This window comes from Giraffa tippelskirchi, chromosome 10 (genome assembly GCF_054371585.1).
Source record: "Giraffa tippelskirchi isolate mGirTip1 chromosome 10, T2T-mGirTip1v1.2.pri, whole genome shotgun sequence".
NCBI lineage: Eukaryota > Metazoa > Chordata > Mammalia > Artiodactyla > Giraffidae > Giraffa > Giraffa tippelskirchi.
The window spans coordinates 139,165,247-139,186,303 of NC_137284.1; the positions used below are offsets into that span (position 1 = coordinate 139,165,247).

Below are 21,057 nucleotides of genomic sequence, written 5' to 3' on the forward strand. Positions count from 1 at the left end.
CAATTTAGCTAATGTGAACAACAGGTGGTCCTGGAGACCATCCTGACTGCTGGCCTGCCTCAGGGCGAGTCTGAGATGAGAGCCTGCCCAGCATCCCTAGAATTCCCAGCTCGACCCCTGGTGGCAAATCTGTGACGTCAGCAGAGACGGACTTTGTTCTTCCATCTCCTCTCCTCCACTCCTTCCCCATCAAACCTTTCTCTCAAGGTCCCTCCTCACCACCTCTCTGAACAGGGAAGCACTCTAAGAAAATGACTTTCATCAGGCCAAATGACTAGGACTTCTCTAAGGCTGAACACAATGCGTACAGAAACTTTTGCCCTCCCGCTGCAGGTGGAAACCATCTGGAGGGAGCTTTCTCTCCCTCTTTACCCCAAGGATACAAGCTAGCTGGCAGAGGACCGTCCCTGGGAAGCTTTAAACGAATATAGTGACCCAGAAATGCCGTTTCAGTTGAGGTGTGAGGAACTAAGCGGGGGGATTTCTTTTAAATCTCTCCATGGTGTGCAGCCAGGGTTGAGAACCCTGAATCTGGGTGGAACTGTTACAAGGGAATCCTAGTAAGGTAAATGAAAAAACTTCTGGTTAGACGGGTATGCCTCAGCCCATTTATGGCAGTGGATCCTCAGAGCAACTCTGCAAGGTGGATATTCCCACTACACAGATGAGAAACCTGAAGCTCAGAGATTATGACTTGCTCAAGGTCACCCAGTTAATCAGAGGCAGAGCTAGGGTTTAACCCAAGTCTTCTTTGACTCCAAAACCCATGCCGCCTCTTTAATTCTCCAGGCAAATTTCCATTTCCTATAAGGGATGATGACCTCTGCCTATCAGAAAGGGCCCACACCCCCTGGCTTTTCTCTAATATGGGAGTAACAGGGTGAAAGTCATCCAGTGAACTGGACTGCTTGGTCCTCACCTGGTCCTTCCTATGGGAGAGGCGCTGATGGCAGCAGCCATAGAGGGCTGCCACCAGGAGCAAGAAGGATGCCATGCAGACAATAGTGATGATCAGGGGCATGCTGAACCGGTCCTCCATCTCTTCTGGTGGTCCATGACCCGCAAACTGCATGTCTCTGACTCCCACCTGACCAGGAAAGAGAAAGTGACATAGCAGAAAACGGGTTCCGGGTCTCTCTCTCTCAGAACTCCCATTCACTTATGAGCTCTTCCACTTGGGGTTTGGGGAGCCTGTTCCACCACCCTGCTGTCTGTCCCCTTATATCCTCCCATCTAAATGTTTGCAAACCAGAGGTTCCTCAGCAATGAGAGACAGTGGAACCGGGGAATCGCGGGCTTCTGAGAGACAGGCTCCTGACCCAGTCTGTCCCAGCATGTGGGGCCATCCGCTTACGTCTTTTAGCTTGTCCCAGTCGTCTTTCAGCAATTTATAAATGTCCGTGGGATGGAGCTTTGCTGAGGGGGAGAGGGAGAGATGCCGCTTCAGTGGTCTAGCTCAGAGAGGCATGGCAGGGACAGAGGACTTCGCGTCCCTCCATCTCCTGAGCAGTGTGTCTCTCGTGCAGGTGACTGAGAGTTGACAACTGACCCATCCTTGTGGCTCCGTCACCCCCTACCCCATTGCCACCCAACAGGCCTCCCCGCCCTTGCCCTCAACTCACTGATGATGGTAATTTGTTTGATGTCCACTTCCTGGGCATGTGAACCAAGAGCCATCTCTATATAGCACTCATCTTGAGTTTTGTTGAAGGAGGCTTTTACTGCTTGGCACAACACCTCGACCAGTCTGTGATTCGAAGCGACTGCGTTCTGTTGTGGGGAGACCACGGGTAACTCCTTGGGGATCACGACAGCAGCCTAGACTTGTGGGGCCGCCCTTGGAAGCTAAGGTCAGGACAATGCTGTTGCCAGCTGTGAACCGATTGCCTGGACTGGCGGGTCACATGCTCTCCTCCTGGGCCAGCCCCTGCCTTCTCTGGCTCAGGTGGACGTCTCCTCCCTCATCTCCCCATCCCATTTATCTCGTCTTGGTTGAACAATGCCATTCCCGAGTGTGCCCCCCTCTCTCAGAGCTCTTTAAGCATCACGACCTGCTGCCTGTCATCATTTCCCTCCCCTGGAAGGACCTGCGGAGGCATTGCCAGCACAAAGATGCCAATGAACCTGCATTCACCAGCCCTTGATGCTGAGTTCAGAGACCTCAGGAGGGGAAGTGCCCGGCTCTCAGCTCAAGGTCATCCATCCCAAAGTTTAAACATATGCCTGTTCCCTCGGCTAAGACTGAATCCATAAATAGGCTGACAAGAGAAGGGCAAAGCCATCACTGCACAGGGGGACTTGGGAGTATCTGGAAGATGCACAAGGACATCTTCGAGGGGCTTCCTCTATATTTCTAAGCAGAAAGAGCATGGCTGATGTGGCTTTAGGGCTGAGGGTGAGGAAGCAAAGTGTGGATAGCTTTTACCCAGTCATCCAGAGGCACCCCAAACTGGTGTTTCTCTGACCAGACTTTGGAATAAGGATACCAAGATGAAGAAAAGGACTCTTGCTATGACTTGTCCCACAAACCATCCCTTGGGTTTTCTACCTGGAATTTCCTTAGGCCTACTAACTCCCCAGCCCTGCTACCAGGTAAAGATGCATGGCTTTCCTCTTCCCATTTATGGCAAAGCAAAAGAAGGCTTACCACCAAACACACCCCTGCCAAGTTTCAGCCTAAAAGAGAGCTGGAGGAAAGGCTGGGCAAGTGTCAGTGTGGTTTTCGCCTTGTCCAACAAGCCCAATCCCAGGAAAACCCTGCTCTGTTTGAAAACTCCGGCTTTACTATAGTTCACTTGGAAAATTTCAGCAAAATGGACATCCAAAAGAAAACAACTGCAGAAAATACGTAGCATTAAAGTATCGTAAACCCGTTTTCCATCCTGCTTGCTTTCCCTTTCTGGTTCCTAGGGGTGTTTGCAAAATAGCCGCTGACCAGGAGAGGGCGGCAGTGAGCCATCCATCACCAGCACTCACTCAGGCCTCAGCTACTGAGTAAGCACTGTGGCAGACATCACCAGACTAAAGCCCTTAATCCTAGGGAGACTGGCAGTCTGAAGGCAGTGGACAACACGGCTACCCTCTCTTTCATGCAAACACACTCACACACGTGCTGACACTATCTCCCTCAAACAATACACACACACACTATCCTGAGTGGAATAACAACTGTTGGCAACGGCTCCCCTAGGTTAGAGGCAGGCCGTCAGATAATACATGGAGCAGGAAATATAAAACCACAGACTGTTAGAACAACGAAAGTTAGGCAGACTAAGCCTCCTCTTTTCAACTGAGGCCTCTGAAGCCCAAAGAGATGGGCTTAACAAAGTCACATCCTGAACTAGAAACAAGCAAGAACCAGGGCTGGAGTCAGACTCTCAGAAGTGAAAGCCCAGGAGACCTGGTATTTCTGGCCCTGTAGCAGCCCTGTGGGCGGGGCTTCCTTTAGAGAAGCTGGTTCTGACCCTCCGTAAGATTGGAAGGACCAAAAACAAGGGCAGGAAATGAACACATCTCTCAGCTCCTTTCTACAAGGAACACTCCATTCCCTTCCATTTTCAGTGATCCTGGAGCTAACCCGCCTTTGGAGGATGCAGGTCAGGGTGGGGCTCAGACGAGCAAGGTACTCACACAGCTCTTGGCGTCCGAAATGTTCAGGGAGAGTTTGCTCTCATTCAGCTTTTCAGGAGGATGGCACTGGATCTGGAAGAAGCCACTGGGATTAAGGGCTGGCCTGAACTTGATAAGATCTCATCTTTGAATCCTCCCTCCCTCCCTTAGGTGCTTCCCTGGTGGCTCAGAATCTGCCTGCAATGCAGGAGACCAGGGTTCAATCCCTGGGTCGGAAGACTCCCCTGGAGGAAGTTATGAAAACCCACTCCAGTATTCTTGCCTGGAGAATCCCATGGACAGAGGAGCCTGGCGGGCTACAGTCCATGGGGTTGCAAAGAGTTGGACACAACTGAAGTGACTGACACACACACACTGTTAGGTGGGTGACACCTGGCAAGTAGCTCAGGGCAAGCTGGGAGCTGGCCAGCTGGGGTCTGACAGCCAGGTATGTTACTGGGTATTCTGCTGTCTGAGGCGGAGTCCAACAAAGCCAGAGACAGTGGGTGAATGAGACTGGCTCCTCACACCCCCACCAGGGGCCCTGGGAAGGGAAGGGTAGAGATGCTCTTCCTGGAGTCCCTTTCTCCCCGAGTCTGGGCTCTCTTACCTGCCCCATATTTGTTGGAATTACTGAGGTGGGAGAATGGGTGCTGGAGCTTTGGGGGGCATTTGATGCCAACTGAGTGCTGGAGGTGGTGGATCTCCTGACAGGAGATATGGTCCCAGGTTCCAGTGAAGACCCTGTAGGTTGCTGAACTCCAGTGACAGTGACAGCTGGCATCTCACTGGAGGTGTGTTGAGTTCCTTTGACGGTGACCTGTGGTTCTGTAAATGGGAAAACAAAGCTTATGAGGAAAGGTGAGTGGTTTAAACAGAAAAAAGACAGTCTTTCCTGTTCTTAGTTTTCTGAGGTTCTTCAGTCTTCCCCTACCCCACTTTGGTCTTACAGACCACAAGCAAAAGGAGGCAAGCTATGAGAAAGAGGAGGTAGATGGATGAAGCCAGTTCCCGTAACTTATTACAGGATGAGCAGATTGGATGAGCCAGTGTAGCAACCCGAGAGAAGTATCAACAGCAGTGACAATGCCAGCAGCAAACGTCAACTGAGTAATTGCTTTGTGTCAGGGTCCTAAGCACTTCACAGGTCCTTTCTTCTTCAGTCCTCACAATGACTCTGAGGAAGGTACCATAACTACCTCTTTTATAAACAAGGAAATGGAGGCTCAGAGGAGCTTGATGAATTCCGCAATGTCAATCACTAACAAGTGGCAGAGCGGGGACTGGAATCCAGGTTTATCCAACTCAGGGCCCTTGCTCTTACGCAGGACATAACTGTGCTCTTGGGGTGTGGTTCTCTAGTAACTTCACCATGCACCCACATGACATGTTGGCGGGAGGGGGGTCCCTCAAAATGCAAATGCTCAGATTCACACCAAGAAATTCTGATTCAGTAGATCTCAAATGGGCCAGGAGGCTCATGATCCATCAGTGAGGTTTGAAATGAATTTATTGGACTAACACTAGCTCTTAAAAAAAAAAAAAGAAAAGAAAATGCTCCACTGGGCAGTTCAAAACCTCGAGCGCTTATCACAACACACAGCTCTGCTGGCCACTGCTCACCACTGGATGGGAAACAGGCTGAGCGAAGGTGGTACACACTTACGATCTTTAACCCACAGCATGAATCTCCACCTTCTAGTTGAACAACGGTACAGAACATAGACATCTGAAAATTTCCTTCTGCTTCAAAAAGGAAAAGCAACACTTATTCAGGGAGGTCACCTGAATTGTAAAGGTGGGACCCATCATCCTGCCCAAACCTGTAGCTACAGTCATTCTGTTTGATCCCTCATGGGAGCTCCCTGTGGGCTCTGAAGTCCCAAGGGCCAAAGTCACAGGGCCCCTGCTAGGCTGCTGAGTGCTTGCGAGGTTGGTTGAGGAAGACAGAGTAGGAGAGATACCTGGGGTGATATTCATATCTGGAGATGTGGAGATTATATGACTGCCTTCCTTAGCGGTCACGCTGTCTGTGGTCACACTGTGGGTAGTTGGAATTCTGGATGTTGGTGAATCATTAATTGCATTCTGGCTGCTCCTGTTTCCAGGATTTGTTGGCACGGTGGTTGATGCGGTTGTAGGATCTTTAGTAGTTACAGGAAAGGCATTACTGGCTGTGGCAGATCTGCTTTGCTGGGCTGAGGTTGACACCGCACTTGTGACCTTAGATGTTTTAGACGGGCATGTGCTGGTCGGTGCTGTAGTCACACTGGATGTCACAGTGTCGCCGGTTTCCGTGCCTCCGGTTCCTTTGTCCTCGGTTCCTGGGTCTCCGGTTCCTTTGTCTCCGGTTCCTTTGTTCCCGGTTCCTTTGTCCCCGGTTCCCAGGTCTCCAGTTCCCTTGTCTCCGGTTCCCGGGTCTCCAGTTCCCTTGTCTCCGGTTCCCGGGTCTCCGGTTCCCTTGTCTGTGGTTCCCGGGTCTCTGGTTCCTTTGTCTCCAGTTCCCGGGTCTCCGGTTCCCGGGTCCCCGGTTCCTTTGTCTCCGGTTCCCGGGTCTCCGGTTCTTTTGTCTCCGGTTCCCGGGTCCCCGGTTCCTTTGTCTCCGGTTCCCGGGTCCCCGGTTCCTTTGTCTCCGGTTCCCGGGTCTCCGGTTCCTTTGTCTCCGGTTGCCGGGTCCCCGGTTCCTTTGTCTCCGGTTCCCGGGTCCCCGGTTGCTTTGTCTCCGGTTCCCGGGTCCCCGGTTCCTTTGTCTCCGGTTCCCGGGTCCCCGGTTCCTTTGTCTCCGGTTCCCGGGTCCCCGGTTCCTTTGTCTCCGGTTGCCGGGTCCCCGGTTCCTTTGTCTCCGGTTCCCGGGTCTCCGGTTCCTTTGTCTCTGGTTGCCGGGTCCCCGGTTCCTTTGTCTCTGGTTCCCGGGTCTCCAGTTCCTTTGTCTCGGGTTCCCGGGTCCCCAGTTCCCGGGTCTTGGGTTCCTTTGTCTCCGGTTCCTGGGTCTCCGGTTCCTTTGTCCCCGGTTTCCGGGTCTCCGGTTTCTTGGTCTCCGGTTCCTTGGTCCCCGGTTCCCTGGTCTCCGGTTCCTTGGTCTCTGGTTCCTTTGTCCCTGGTTTCCTGGTCTCCAGTTGCCGCGTCTCTAGTTCCTTGGTCTCCTGTTCCTTGGTCTCCGGTTCTTTTGTCCCTGGTTTCCTGGTCTCCAGTTGCCGCGTCTCTAGTTCCTTGGTCTCCGGTTCCTTGGTCTCCGGTTCCTTTGTCCCTGGTTTCCTGGTCTCCAGTTGCCGCGTCTCTAGTTCCTTGGTCTCCGGTTCCTTTGTCCCTGGTTTCCTGGTCTCCAGTTGCCGCGTCTCTAGTTCCTTGGTCTCCGGTTCCTTGGTCTCCGGTTCCTTGGTCTCTGGTTTCTTGGTCTCTGGTTCCTTGGTCTCTGGTTCCTTGGTCTCCGGTTCCTTTGTCCCTGGTTTCCTGGTCTCCAGTTGCCGCGTCTCTAGTTCCTTGGTCTCCGGTTCCTTGGTCTCCGGTTCCTTGGTCTCTGGTTCCTTGGTCTCCGGTTCCTTGGTCTCCGGTTCCTTTGTCCCTGGTTTTCTGGTCTCCAGTTGCCGCATCTTTGGTTTCTTGGTCTTCGGTTTCCAGGTGTCCACCATCTCCTACGGACAAAGACAACACAGAATCAGTTAGGGTATTAGCTGGAAGTTTTTCTCTCTCCATTGCTCCAGCTCTTTCCCAGGATCCAGAGGCCTTGCTCTCATCCCTGCCATCTTTGCTGAAGGGTCTGGGCCCTTGATGTACCCAGATTTCTCTGGGGTTCAAGAAGCCTCTAAGAGGGAGACTGAGAAGAAAGCAGAGGAAGTCTAGAGAAATTCCGCTCCAGAGAAGGACTCAGCACCTAGTCCCGCTGCCTGTGGGAGCCTGCAGTGAGTTCTCTGCCCTCCCCATCCGGCCCCAGGCATGCACCGTTCAAGGTTTCCACACCCCAGCACAGAACCCTCATCACCTCTGCCTCCCAGGCCCAGGAGCTTGCAGAAAACGCAACAGACTCACATATATCCAAGTGCCCTGTTCTAAACATGGCACGAAGGACCTCTGTTCCTCGGGAAATATGTCCAGAAGGAGAAAATGGAAACGTGAAATTACACAAATTGCTACTTAAGGACAACTGTGAGACACACTGAGGGGTTCTCTGTGCCTAGCATGGGAGCTCAACCTTGTCAAGGGGTCAGGGATTGAGCATATTAAAAAGCAGAGACATTACTTTGCCAACAAAGGTCCCTTTACTCAAAGCTATGGTTTTTCCAGTAGACATGTATGGATGTGAGAATTGGACTATAAAGAAGGCTGAGTGCCAAAGAATTGATGCTTTTGAACGGTGGTGTTGGACGAGACTCTTGAGAGTCCTTGGACTGCAAGGAGATCAAACCAGTCAATCCTAAAGGAAATCAGTCCTGAATATTCATTTTAAGGACTGATGGTGAAGCTAAAACTCCAATACTTGGGCCACCTGATGCAAAGAACCAACTCATTAGAAAAGACCCTGATGCTGGGAAAGATTGAAGGCAGAAGGAGAAGGGGACGGCAGAGGATAAGATGGTTGGCTGGCATCACTGACTCACTGGACATGAGTTTGAGCAAGCTCTGGGAGATGGTGAAGGACAGGGAAGTGTGGCGTGCTGCAGTCCATGGGGTTGCAAAGAGTCAGACACAACTGAGTGACTGAACAACAACAGGGACTGAGTGAGGGAACAGTTAAGTGACAGGTTCAGGCCCTGGGATTACAATGGAAAGTAAGACACAGATGCTTACTTGTGCGGCCCTAAAGTTCTAGGACCCACAACAGATTCCCAACCTGGGGATCTGACACAGGGACTGAGAACCCCCAGAATTTGACTTTGAAAGCCAGCGGGATTTGATTACAGAACTTCCACAGGACTGGAGAAACAGATTCTTGGAGAGCACAAATAAAACCTTGTGCGCAGCAGGACCCAGGAGAAAGGAGCAGTGACCCCACAGGAGACTGAGCCAGACTTGCCTGTGAGCATCCAGGAGTCTCTGGCAGAGGCGTGGGTCAACTGTGGCCTGCCGTGGGGTTGGGGCCACTGAATACAACAGTCCTGGCTTAAGTCCTTCTTAAGGAGGCCGCCATTACCACCATTATCCCTACCATGGCCAAACAGGGAGGAAACACAGTCCTGCCCATCAACAGAAAATTGGATTAAAGATTTACTGAGCATGGCCCCACCCATCAGAGCAAAACCCAGATTCCCCCACAATCAGTCCCTCCCATCAGGAAGCTTCCACAAGCCTCTTATCCTTATCCATCAGAGGGCAGACAGAATGGAAACCACAATTACAGAAAACTAACCAAACTGATCACATGGACCACAGCCTTGTCTTAACTCAATGACTGTGAGCCATGCCGGTAGAGCCACCTAAGACTGACGGGTCATGGTGGAGAGTTCTGACAAAACATGGCCCACTGGAGAAGGGAATGGAAAACCACCTCACTATTCTTGCCTTGAGAACCTTGTGCATAGTATGAAAAGGCAAAAAGATATGACACTGAAAGATGAACTCTCCAGGTCAGTAGGTGCCCAATATGCTACTGAAGAAGAGTGGAGAAATAACTCCAGAAAGAATGAAGAGATGGAGCCAAGGCAAAAACAATGCCCAGTTGTGGATGTGACTGGTGATGGAAGTAAAGTCCGATGCTGTAAAGAGCAATATTGCACAGGAACCTGGAATGTCAGGTCCATGAATCAAGGTAAACTGGAAGTGGGCAAACAGGAGATGGCAAGAGTGAACATTGACATTTTAGGAATCAGTAAACTAAAATGGACCAGAATGGGTGAATTTAATTCAGATGACCATTATATCTACTACTGTGGGCAAGAATCCCTTACAAGAAATGGAGTAGCCCTCATAATCAACAAAAGAGTCCAAAATGCAGTACTTGGGTGCAGTCTCAAAAATGACAATGATCTGTTTGTTTCCAAGACAAACCGTTCAATATCACAGTAATACAAATCTATGCCCCAACCACTAATGCCGAAGAAGCTGAAGTTGAACAGTTCTATGAAGACTTATAAGACCTTCTAGAACTAACACCCAAAAAGAGATGTTCTTTTCATCATAGGGGACTGGAATGCAAAAGAAGGAAATCAAGAAATCTCTGGAGTAACAAGCAAGTTTGGCCTTGGAGTACAAAATGAAGCAGGGCAAAGGCTAATAGAGTTTTGCCAAGATAATGTACTGGTCATAGCAAACACCCTTTTCCAACAACACAAGAGAAGACTCTACACGTTGACATCACCAGATGGTCAATACTGCTATCAGATTGGTTATATTCTCTGCAGTCAACGATGAAGAAGCTCTATACAGTCAGCAAAAACAAGACCAGGAGCGACTGTGGCTCAGATCATGAACCCCTTATTGCAAAATTCATACAAATTGAAGAAAGTAGGGAAAACCACTAGACCATTCAGGTATGACCTAAATCAAATCCATTATGATTATACAGTAGAAGTGACAAATAGATTCAACAGATTAGATCTGATAGAGTGCCTGAAGAACTATGGACGGAGGTTCATAACACTGTATAGGAGGCGGTGATGAAAACCATCACCAAGAAAAAAAGGGAAAATGGTTGTCTGAGAAAGTGAAGTTGCTCGATGGGTCCGACTCTTTGCCACCCCAGGGACTGTGGCCTACCATGCTCCTCCATGGGATTTTCCAGGCAAAAGTACTGGAGTGGGTTGCCATTTCCTTCTCCAAAAAACCACTTGGTGAGGAGGCCTTACAAATAGCTGAGAAAAGAAGAGAAGCGAAAGGCAAAGGAATAAAGGAAAGATAAATCCATCTGAATGCAGAGTTCCAAAGAAGAGCAAGGAAAGTTAAGAAAGCTTCCCTAAGTGATCAATGCAATGAAATACAGGAAAACAATAGAATGGGAAAGACTAGCAATCTCTTCAAGAAAATCAGAGATATCAAGGGAACATTTCATGCAAGGATAAGCACAACAAAGGACAGAAATGGTATGGACCTAACAGAAGCAGAAGATGTTAAGAAAAGTTGGCAAGAATACATAGAAGGACTATACAAAAAAGATTTTAATGACCCAGATAACCACAATGGAGTGATCACTCACCTAGAGTCAGACATCCTAGCGTGCAAAGTCAAGTGGGCCTTAGCAAGTATCGCTACGAAAAAAGCTAGTGGAGGTGATGGAATTCCAGGTGAGCTATTTCAAATCCTAATAGATGATGCTGTGAAAGTGCTGCACTCAATATACCAGCAAATTCGGAAAACTCAGCAGTGGACACAGGACTGGAAAAAGTCAGTTTTCATTCCAATCCCAAAGAAAGGCAATGCCAGAGAATGTTCAAACTACCGCACAATTGCACTCATCTCACACACTAGCAAAGTAATGCTCAAAATTCTCCAAGCCAGGCTTCAACAGTTCATGAATGGTGAACTTCCAGATGTTCAAGCCAGATTGAGAAAAACCAGAGAGGAACCAGAGATCAAATTACCAAGATCCATTGGATCATAGAAAAATCAAGAGAATTCCAGAAAAACATCTACTTCTGCTTCATTGACTACACCAAAGCCTTTGACTGTGTGGATCACAACAAACTGTGGAAAATTCTTAAAGAGATGGGAATACCAGACCACCTGACCTACCTCCTGAGAAATCTGTACTCAGGTCAAGAAGCAACGGTTAGAACCAGACATGGAACAACAGACTGGTTCCAAAATGGGAAAGTAGTACATCAAGGGTGTATACTGTCACCTTGCTTATTTAATTTACATGCAGAGTACATCATGTCAAATGCCAGACTGAATGAAGCACAAGCTGGAATCAAGATTGCCAGGAGAAATATCAATAACCTCAGATATGCAGATGACACCACCCTTATGGCAGAAAGCAAAGAACTAAAGAGCCCTTTGATGAAAGTGAAAGAGGACAGTGAAAATGCTGGCTTAAAACGCAACATTCAGAAAACAAAGATCATGGCATCCAGTACCATCACTTCATGGCAAATAGACGGGGAAACAGTGGAAACAGTGGCAGACTTTATTTTTTTGAGCTCCAAAATCACTGCAGATGGTGACTGCAGCCATGAAATTAAAAGACGCTTACTCCTTGGAAGGAAAGTTATGACTAACCTAGACAGCATATTAAAAAGCAGAGACATTATTTTGCCAACAAAAGTCCGTCTAGTCAAGGCTATGGTTTTTCTAGGAGTCATGTATGGACGTGAGAGTTGGACTATAAAGAAAGCTGAGCGCCGAAGAATTGATGCTTTTGAACTGTGGTCTTGGAGAAGACTCCTGAGAGTCCCTTGGACTGCAAGGAGATCCAACCAGTCAATCCTAAAGGAAATCAGTCCTGAATATTCATTGGAAGGACTGATGCTGAAGCTGAAGCGCCAATACTTTGGCCACCTGATGCAAAGAACTGACTCATTGGAAAAGACCCTGATGCTGGGAAAGATTGAAGGCAGGAGGAGAAGGGGATGACAGAGGATGAGAAGGTTGGATGGCATCACTGACTCGATGGACATGAGTTTGAGCAAGCTCCGGGAGTTGGTGATGGACAGGGAAGCCTGGCGTGCTGCTGTTCATGGGGTCGCAAAGAGTTGGACATTACTGAGCAACTGAACAACCAACAATTAAACGTCACATTCTGGTGACTCCATGGAGGAAATGAACAAGGAAATGATGCTGTTAGACTGAGAGTTAAGGAAAAGCACCTCAGGGACACCCGTGAAGCTAAGGCTTGAAGGACAATAAGGCGAGAGCTATGTGAAGAAGGTGAGGAAAAGCGTACCAGGGAGAAGGAAAGAACCTGCAAGTCCCCAAAGGAAGGACAAGAGCTCAGAGAACACAAATCTGAGTGCAGATTTCTGAGTGAGGGGGAATGGGCAGGGCCCAGAAAACTTATGCTGTTCAAACTGTAGGGTTTTGAGAATAACACAGAAGCTCTCTTAAAAACTGTATCCTTAGACCAAAATAAGGATTTTGGATTTCAAGTGCTCAAAAAAGTCACTGAAGGCATTAAAAAGCAAACAAGTTTGAGAGGGTGATTTACAAAGACACATCTCCTTGCTGCTCTGGGGAACACGGATGTGGAGATGGGAAGAGAAGAGGCTGTTACAGTAATTCAGATGAAGTGGGTAACAGTCAGCTGCAGCAAGTCCTTGACACAAGAGCCAGAACAAGGATGGATTCAAGACTGTATTTTGGAGAAAGAATCAACTACTTGCTGATGTACTAAGGGAGGGGAAGAGTAGAAGTCAGGATGACTCCTGGTTTTCTGTTTTGAGCAGAAGGGAGAGAGAGCTGGGACTCAGCAAAGTGGACTCTGGCCATTCTTCATAGCCAATCAGAATCTGTAGCCTAGTTTTATGCTTGGGGAATTCCCCACACAGGAAGACTGATCGAAGTGGGATTTGCCTCTTGTTACACTATAGATATACAGGAGACAGGGATCAAGACAGTCCCCATGGAAAAGAAATGCAAAAAAGCAAAATGGCTGTCTGAGGAGGCCTTACAGATAGCTGGGAAGAGAAGAGAAGCGAAAAGCAAAGGAGAAAAGGAAAGATATTCCCATCTGAATGCAGAGTTCCAAAGAATAGCAAGGAGAGATAAGAAAGCCTTCCTCAGCGATCAGTGCAAAGAAATAGAGGAAAACAACAGATTGGGAAAGACTAGCGATCTCTTCAAGAAAATTAGAGATACCAAAGAAACATTTCATGCAAAGATAGGCTCGATAAAGGACAGAAATGGTATGGACCTAACAGAAGCAGAAAATATTAAGAAGAGGTGGCAAGAATACACAGAAGAACTGTACAAAAAAGATCTTCACGATCCAGATAATCACGATGGTGTGATCACTCACCTAGAGCCAGACATCCTGGAATGTGAAGTCAAGTGGGCCTTAGAAAGCATCACTACGAACAAAGCTAGTGGAGGTGATGGAATTCCAGTTGAGCTATTTCAAATCCTCAAAGGTGATGCTGTGAAAGTGCTGCACTCGACATGCCAGCAAATTTGGAAAACTCAGCAATGGCCACAGGACTGGAAAAGGTCAGTTTTCATTCCAATCCCAAAGAAAGGCAATGCCAAAGAACGCTCAAACTACCACACAATTGCACTCATCTCACATGCTAGTAAAGTAATGCTCAAAATTCTCCAAGCCAGGCTTCAGCAATACGTGAACCGTGAACTTCCAGATATTCAAGCTGGTTTTAGAAAAGGCAGAGGAACCAGAGATCAAATTGCCAATATCTGCTGGATCATTGAAAAAGCAAGAGAGTTCCAGAAAAACATCTATTTCTGCTTTATTGACTATGCCAAAGCCTTTGACTGTGTGGATCACAATAAACTGTGGAAAATTCTGAAAGAGATGGGAATACCAGACCATCTGACCTGTCTCTTGAGACACTTGTATGCAGGTCAGGAAGCAACAGTTAGAACTGGACATGGAACAACAGACTAGTTCCAAATAGGAAAAGGAGTACGTTAAGACTGTATATTGTCACCCTGCTTATTTAACTTCTATGCAGAGTACATCATGAGAAACGCTGGGCTGGAAGAAACACAAGCTGGAATCAAGATTGCTGGGAGAAATATCAATAACCTCAGATATGTGGATGACACCACCCTTATGGCAGAAAGTGAAGAGGAACTAAAAAGCCTCTTGATGAAAGTGAAGGAGGAGAGTGAAAAAGTTGGGTGAAAGCTCAATGTTCAGAAAACTAAGATCATGGCATCTGGTCCTATCACTTCATGGGAAATAGATGGGGAAATAGTGGAAACAGTGTCAGACTTTATTTTTTGGGGCTCCAAAATCACTGCTGATGGTGATTGCAAGCCATGAAATTAAAAGACGCTTACTCCTTGGAAGGAAGGTTATGGCCAACCTAGATAGCATATTTAAAAGCAGAGACATTACTTTGCCAACAAAAGTCCGTCTAGTCAAGGCTATGGTTTTTCCAGTGGTCATGTATGGATGTGAGAGTTGGACGGTGAAGAAAGTTGAGCGCCGCAGAATTGATGCTTTTGAACTGTGGTGTTGGAGAAGACTCTTGAGAGTCCCTTGGACTGCAAGGAGATCCAATCAATCCATCCTAAAAGAGATCAATCCTGGGTGTTCATTGGAAGGACTGATGTTGAAGCTGAAACTCCAATACTTTGGTCACCTCATGCGAAGAGTTGACTCATTGGAAAAGACCCTGATGCTGGGTAGGATTGGGGGCAGGAGGAGAAGGGGACGACAGAGGATGAGACGGTTGGATGGCATCACCAACTCGATGGACATGGGTTTGGGTAGACTCCGGGAGTTGGTGATGGACAGAGAGGCCTGATGTGCTGCAATTCATGGGGTCGCAAAGAGTCGGACACGACTGAGCGACTGAACTGAACTGAACACTATAGATGCTGAAAATGCCAGCCTCTCTTGTGACTAGAGCCTAAGTATGCACTAAGCTGCTATGAATGAGTCACCTCCACCTGGGCCAGTGAGTGAAGGGGCCGTCAACTATGAGGAACCCTGAGGCAGGAGCAGTGGAACCATGATCAGGTGTGAGCAGCTGCGGAGGTGAGGTGAGAGTCTACAGCCAAAGCTGCGGCATCTGGGTCCTTGGCATTGGTGAGCAGCACTGCCTTCCTTCACACAAGTTCTACAAGCCTATTTCAGATGACGTTAAGGGTGACCCTAAATGTGGTCTTCAGGGCTTCCCTGGTGGCTCAGTGGTAGAAAATCCACCTGCCAATGCAGAAGACCTGGTTTGATCCCTGGGTGGGGAAGATCCCCTGGAGGAGGGCATGATTACCCACTCCAGTATTCTTGCCTGGGACATCCCATAGACAGAGGAGCCTGGTGGGCTACAGTCCACAGGGTCGCAACAGAGTTGGACACGACTTAGCGACTAAACAACAACAAAATGTGGTCATCAGCAATCCCAGCTCCTCCATAAGCTGGAGAATGACCCAACAACTTTCATGTGTGTGTGCATGAACACACATACATTTTGCTAATGAGAATCAGAAATTTGCATTAGGAGTGACTCAGGCAATAGAAATGTGAGGACTAGTTTCTCGGCCTTACTGGGGTTAAAGGTAAGTGGAATTCAGCAGATACGAAGTGACGTGACTTTATTATCCTATGTCATCTCACAGAGAGGCAGTCACAATGTGGCCCACCATCTAGAATGAAGTGCCCATAAAGTGGCTTTGGCAGGGCTGAGTGGCTACTGTCATAGAACAATATAAAAAGCATACATAAAAGGACATGTGTTAAAAATCAATGTAGTGTTATGATTTGACAATGGTACTTCTTATAACTGATCATGTCAGAGTACCTTTCTGGCAAAAAAATGAGATTGCTGGAGAGGAACATCAGCATATTTAATAAATTAAGAGATGTAGGGTGGAGAGGTTACTTCTTACAAAGATGAATAGCTGAAAGTAGAGATTTTCAAACCCCAAACTGTTGACATTTTGGGCTGAATGTATGCATGCTAAGTCACTTCAGTCATGTCTGACTCTTTACAACTCTGTGGACTGTAGCCCACCAGGCTCCTCTGTCCATGGGATTCTCCAGGTAAGAATACTGGAGTGGGTTGCCATGCCCTCCTCCAGGGGATCTTCCCAACCCAGGCATTGAACCTGTGTCTCTTACGTTTCCTGCATTGGCAGGTGGGTTCTTTACCACTAGCGCCACCTGGGAAGCCCTTTGGGCTGGATACTTTTGTTACGGGAGAGTGTCCTATGCAGTGTGAAATGTTTAACAACATCCCTTGTCTCTAGCTACTAGATGCTAGTAAGACACATACTACCCTTCCTGGTTGGGATAACTGGCAGAAGACGCGGGTTCGATCACTGGTCGGGGAACTAAGACCCCACAAGCCTCAGACCAACTAAGCCCACACACCACAACCAGAGAGTCTGTGGGCTGTGGCGGAGGATCCCACATGACCCAACAAAGATCCCGCAAGGAAGATTCCGTGTGCCACAACTGAGACCCAACACATCCAAATATATAACTAAAAAAAAAGGCTCAATCTGCGATGGAACTTGCTTGGAAGACTCAACCACTCTTCTCCCGTCTGATGACGCAGTTTCTATTTCTATCTTGCTTGAAAACTCAATAACCTCACTTGAGCTCGGTGACAAAGAAAGCCATATCCTTTCATCATCTCTACCACTCTTCATATTTTTCAAACCTGTGATAACAGTCAGATGCCTGAGAAAGACAAGAGTCTAACCCAGAAGAAGGCTTCTACTTTAAAAAAAACATCTGCAAAAAATCTATCAAGTAAGCCTGGGTGATAGACTATAAGGACGCTAGATCAGAGAAGGATAATCACAATTTTTATCAGGTTGAATTTATCAATATGGGTATGCATACCAGGGATCTGGGACCATCATGCTGACTCAACCAGCTGGAAGTAGTACTAATTGTTTTCTTAGTTGGTTGACTGAAACCTGAACTCAATGGTAGTCTACATATTAAATAAAGTTGCCAGAAATTCTCTGGAATAATGAATAGGAAGCAATCTTAAGTCTTAGAGAAGTGTTCCAGTGGTTTATCATGTATGGTCTGCTTGCTCACACTCTTTGTTCCTTAAGAGAACTCAAATGACACTGCCTTCATCAAGGTTTTCAGAAATACTATATTTCATGAGCTCTAAAATGCACATGTTTTCATGTCTCTGAGATGAGGATGAATTATAAATTATTTTAAGGCACACTCTGGCAGTGTTTTTTCACCCCCACATGGTTCGTAAAGTATACTGCATTTTATCTTTGATGGTGTTTCAGATTTTGATTAAATTTGGTGTGCTATTGGCGGGAATAGGAGCATGTTCTAAGAGATTGTTTTGACTGTTCATCAGCCTGGTATGCTGGTAGGTTGTTGATATTTCTGCCGGCAGTCTTGATTTCAGCTTGTGATTTATCCAGCCCGGCACTTTGCATGACATACTCTGCATGTAAGTTAAATAAGCAGGGTGACAATTTACAGCCTTGATGTACTCTTTTCCCAATTTGGAATCAGTCTATTGTTCCATGTTCTGTTGCTTCTTGACCTGCATATAGGTTTCTCAGGAAGCAGGTGAGGTGGTCTGGTATTCCTGTCTCTAAGAATTTTCCAGTTTGTTGTGATCCACACAGTCAAAGGCTTTAGATTGCAAGGAGATCAAACCAGTCAATCCTAAAGGAAATCAGCCCTGAATATTCACTGAAAGGACTGATGCTAAAGCGGAAGCTCCAATACTTTAGCCACCTGATTCGAAGAGCCATCTCATTGGAAAAGACCCTGATGCTGGGAAAGATGGAGGGAAGGAGAAGGGGACGACAGAGGATGAAGATGGTTGGATGGCATCACCGACTCAATTGACACACGTTTGAGCAAACTCCAGGAGATGGTGAAGGACAGGGAGGTTAGTGTGCTGCTGTTCATGGGGTCGCAGATTCGAACATGACTTAGCAACTGAATAACAATGACAATGACATGCTGGTAGGAGATGCTGCTGATTTCAGTGGGAATGGACAGCACGTTTCTTGGGTAGTAGGGCATAAGCAGAATTTCATTTCCAGGAAAAAAGTGGGTACCATACTCTTGTGGCTTGTACCCTTGGGCTTCCCTTGTGGCTCAGCTGGTAAAGAATCTGCCTGCAATGCAGGAGACCTGGGTTCGATCTGTGGGTTGGGAAGAGCCCCTGCAGAAGGGAAAGGCTACCCACTCCAGTATTCTGGCCTGGAAAATTCCATGGACTGTATAGTCCATGGGGTTGCAAAGAGTCGGACACGACTGAGAGAGTCCTTCTCTTCTACTATACCCTAGCATGACTTAGAAATTGAACAACAACAACCATATCCTAGGCAGCAGTACCAGCATGGTAATCGGTTGGTCTAATGAGGGGAACTGGACAGTGGCTAATAATTATGTGATTTTAGCATCAAAATGGATTAAAGTGCTACCTCTGAGCCTAGCAAACTGAGACCTAGGTTGAATTACCACAGTAGAGAACACAGCCAGCTGCTCCATCCAGTTATCGGGACTGAATCTTTTCACAGACTTGAATGGTGTGACAATAGCAAATGAATGAAGTGACAATAGCAAATACCAACAAAGTTAAAAATTGATTTTTTAAAAAAGGCTAATAAAGCGGTAAAACCTTTAATGAGGATGACCAAAGGGGAAAAACAACCCAGAAGGGCATAAATACAAAATATGAGGTATAAAACCAGTAATACATTTATAATATAGGCCATTATGAGCAAATGCTAACAAGGTTGCGGCATGGTTCTCCACCCTTACAACAGTAAAAAAGCTGGAGAAACAGAAAATTAATGACTTTTCTTGAACCCACTGGAGAACTCAGGTCATGGGCAAACAACAACTAGCCTGAAAACTGGAGACAGTCAACCACCGGGAGAAACCAGACTCAAGTGTTTGCTTACATGACAGAATTTGGCAAGAAGATTAAAGTTAAAATGTTTAATGAATTGCTAAAGGCTGAGCATGGGCTCGTGTAAAAGTGGAAACCTGAGAACTGCCGAAATTGAAAGCTTCACACACTTGTATAGGCTCCCCCAGCACCAGGAACCCCACCAAGGGCTAGTAAAGATGCCCAGAGAGGCAGCCTTGAGAAAGTTTCCCCGTGGGGCTGGCTGGTGGAGAAGAAACAGCAGTGAGGACCGACACTCTACATAGCCCCCTATTCCCTGGGGGGAAAAAAGCCTGACTTTTCAGTGGACATCAACCAAATCTATGGCCTGAGGCCACTGGTGGAAACCCCACCACAGCTGGGAAGGAAATGACAGGCACCAATGAAACCCCAAAGAGATGCTGCCCAGATCCATCGCCCCTCTCTCTGCTGGGAGACAGAAGCATTCAGCTGCAGGAGAAAGGTAAAAAAGCACAGCCTGAAGGAAGTGGTGGAAATCCACTGCTGCTGGGGAAGGGAACAAGAAAAATAAAAGAGCTCTTTCCCCCTGGGAGAGGGCAGGAATCCGTGCTAAGTCCAGCAGGATTTCTAGAAAAGAGACAGGAACACTAGCAAAGGCCACACCCTCCAGCCCCAGGTTGCAGTGCCTTTGCAAACATCTGGGAATATGCTTCTACCCTCCCACGAACTCAAAATGCTAGCAAGTGTGAAGTAAAGATAAGTAGAGTATAGCTGGAGGGGGGGCTGCCAAAGTCAGGCTCCCTGGGAGCAGCAGAAAGGAAGACTGACAGGCAAGCAGGGACGCGGACCAAGGTCTCACCCATGCAACATCAAGTTAGGGGCTTCCTTTTTTGTTTTGTTTTTCGTTTCCGTTTTGTTTTTGATGGGCACCATTTTTTAAGTCTTTATTGTTACAACATGGCTTTATGTTTTGGTTTAAAACACGTGGGATCTTAGCTGCTCGACCAGGGATCGAACCTGCACCCCCTGCATCGGAAAGCAAAGTCTTAACAGCTGGACCACCAGGCAAGTCCCCAACATTAACTTAAAAGTTAAAAACTTAGCCCACTGATTAACACAAACCCTCACGCTGAAGACACAGCAGAAGAGAAGCCATGCTTTAGGCAACTGCTGATCCACAAAGGGAATTGCACAGTGTGTGGCTCCTTTCACTTATTTACCCGTTTTTGAGGTTCATCGATGTTGTGGCACATGTCACTTTTTTATTTTTATTGCTGAATGATATTCCGTGGTAGGGATAGTCCACATTTTGTTTTTCCACTCATCAGCTGATGAACATTCAAGCTGTTTCCACTTTTTAGCATTATAAACAATGCTGCTCTGAACATTTGTGTACAAGTTTTTGTGTGGACGTTTCATTTCTCTTGGGGATATACCTAGGAGTGGAATTTCTGGGTCACATGGTAACTCTATATTTATGTTCTGAGGAACAGCCAAACTGTCTTCCAAGGTGGCTGTACCATAGTATATGCCCACCAGCAGTGTATAAAATGCAAGATGAGCCTGGAACATCTTGTAACAACAGAAAGTAAAGAAGTGCTTTAAAAAAAAAAGCAAAAACAAAATAGTGGGCGAGTCCAAAGACATGGGAACCAACCTGAGAGCTCCCAATAGGCAAACCAGGAAAACTTTGATCAACAAAATTAAAAAATATGGGACTGAGGGCTTTTCTGGTGTCTCAGTGGTAAAGAATCCACCTGCCAATGCAGGAGACACCGGTTTGATCCCTGACCCAGGAAGATCCCACATGCCGCAGAGCAACTCAGTCCATGAGCCATAACTACAGAAGCCCACATACCCTTGAGCCCATGCTCCCCAACGAGAGAAGCCATTGCAATGAGAAGCCCACGCCCTTGCTCACCACAAGTAGAGAAAAGCCCAACATAGCCAAAAATAAATAGTTTTTAAAAAATCTTTATAACAAAATACTGGATTGAAACCCAAAGAACAAAATAAATATCCATGCATCCATGCTGATAAATGATTA

The 21,057-nt window shown here is 47.1% G+C and overlaps 1 protein-coding gene across 1 annotated transcript in view; it reads right to left on the reverse strand.

The window, feature by feature from the left end:
- PODXL (podocalyxin like) overlaps positions 1 to 21,057 on the reverse strand; it is a 53,545-nt gene that overhangs the window by 4,152 nt on the left and 28,336 nt on the right. Inside the window, exons 3-8 of the mRNA XM_081531180.1 lie at positions 5,574 to 7,241; positions 4,220 to 4,437; positions 3,631 to 3,702; positions 1,623 to 1,770; positions 1,355 to 1,416; positions 920 to 1,087 (exon numbers count right to left, since the gene is read on the reverse strand). Of these exons, the coding sequence (XP_081387306.1) occupies positions 920 to 1,087; positions 1,355 to 1,416; positions 1,623 to 1,770; positions 3,631 to 3,702; positions 4,220 to 4,437; positions 5,574 to 7,241 (2,336 nt within the window). The remainder of the gene's footprint in view (positions 1 to 919; positions 1,088 to 1,354; positions 1,417 to 1,622; positions 1,771 to 3,630; positions 3,703 to 4,219; positions 4,438 to 5,573; positions 7,242 to 21,057) is intronic.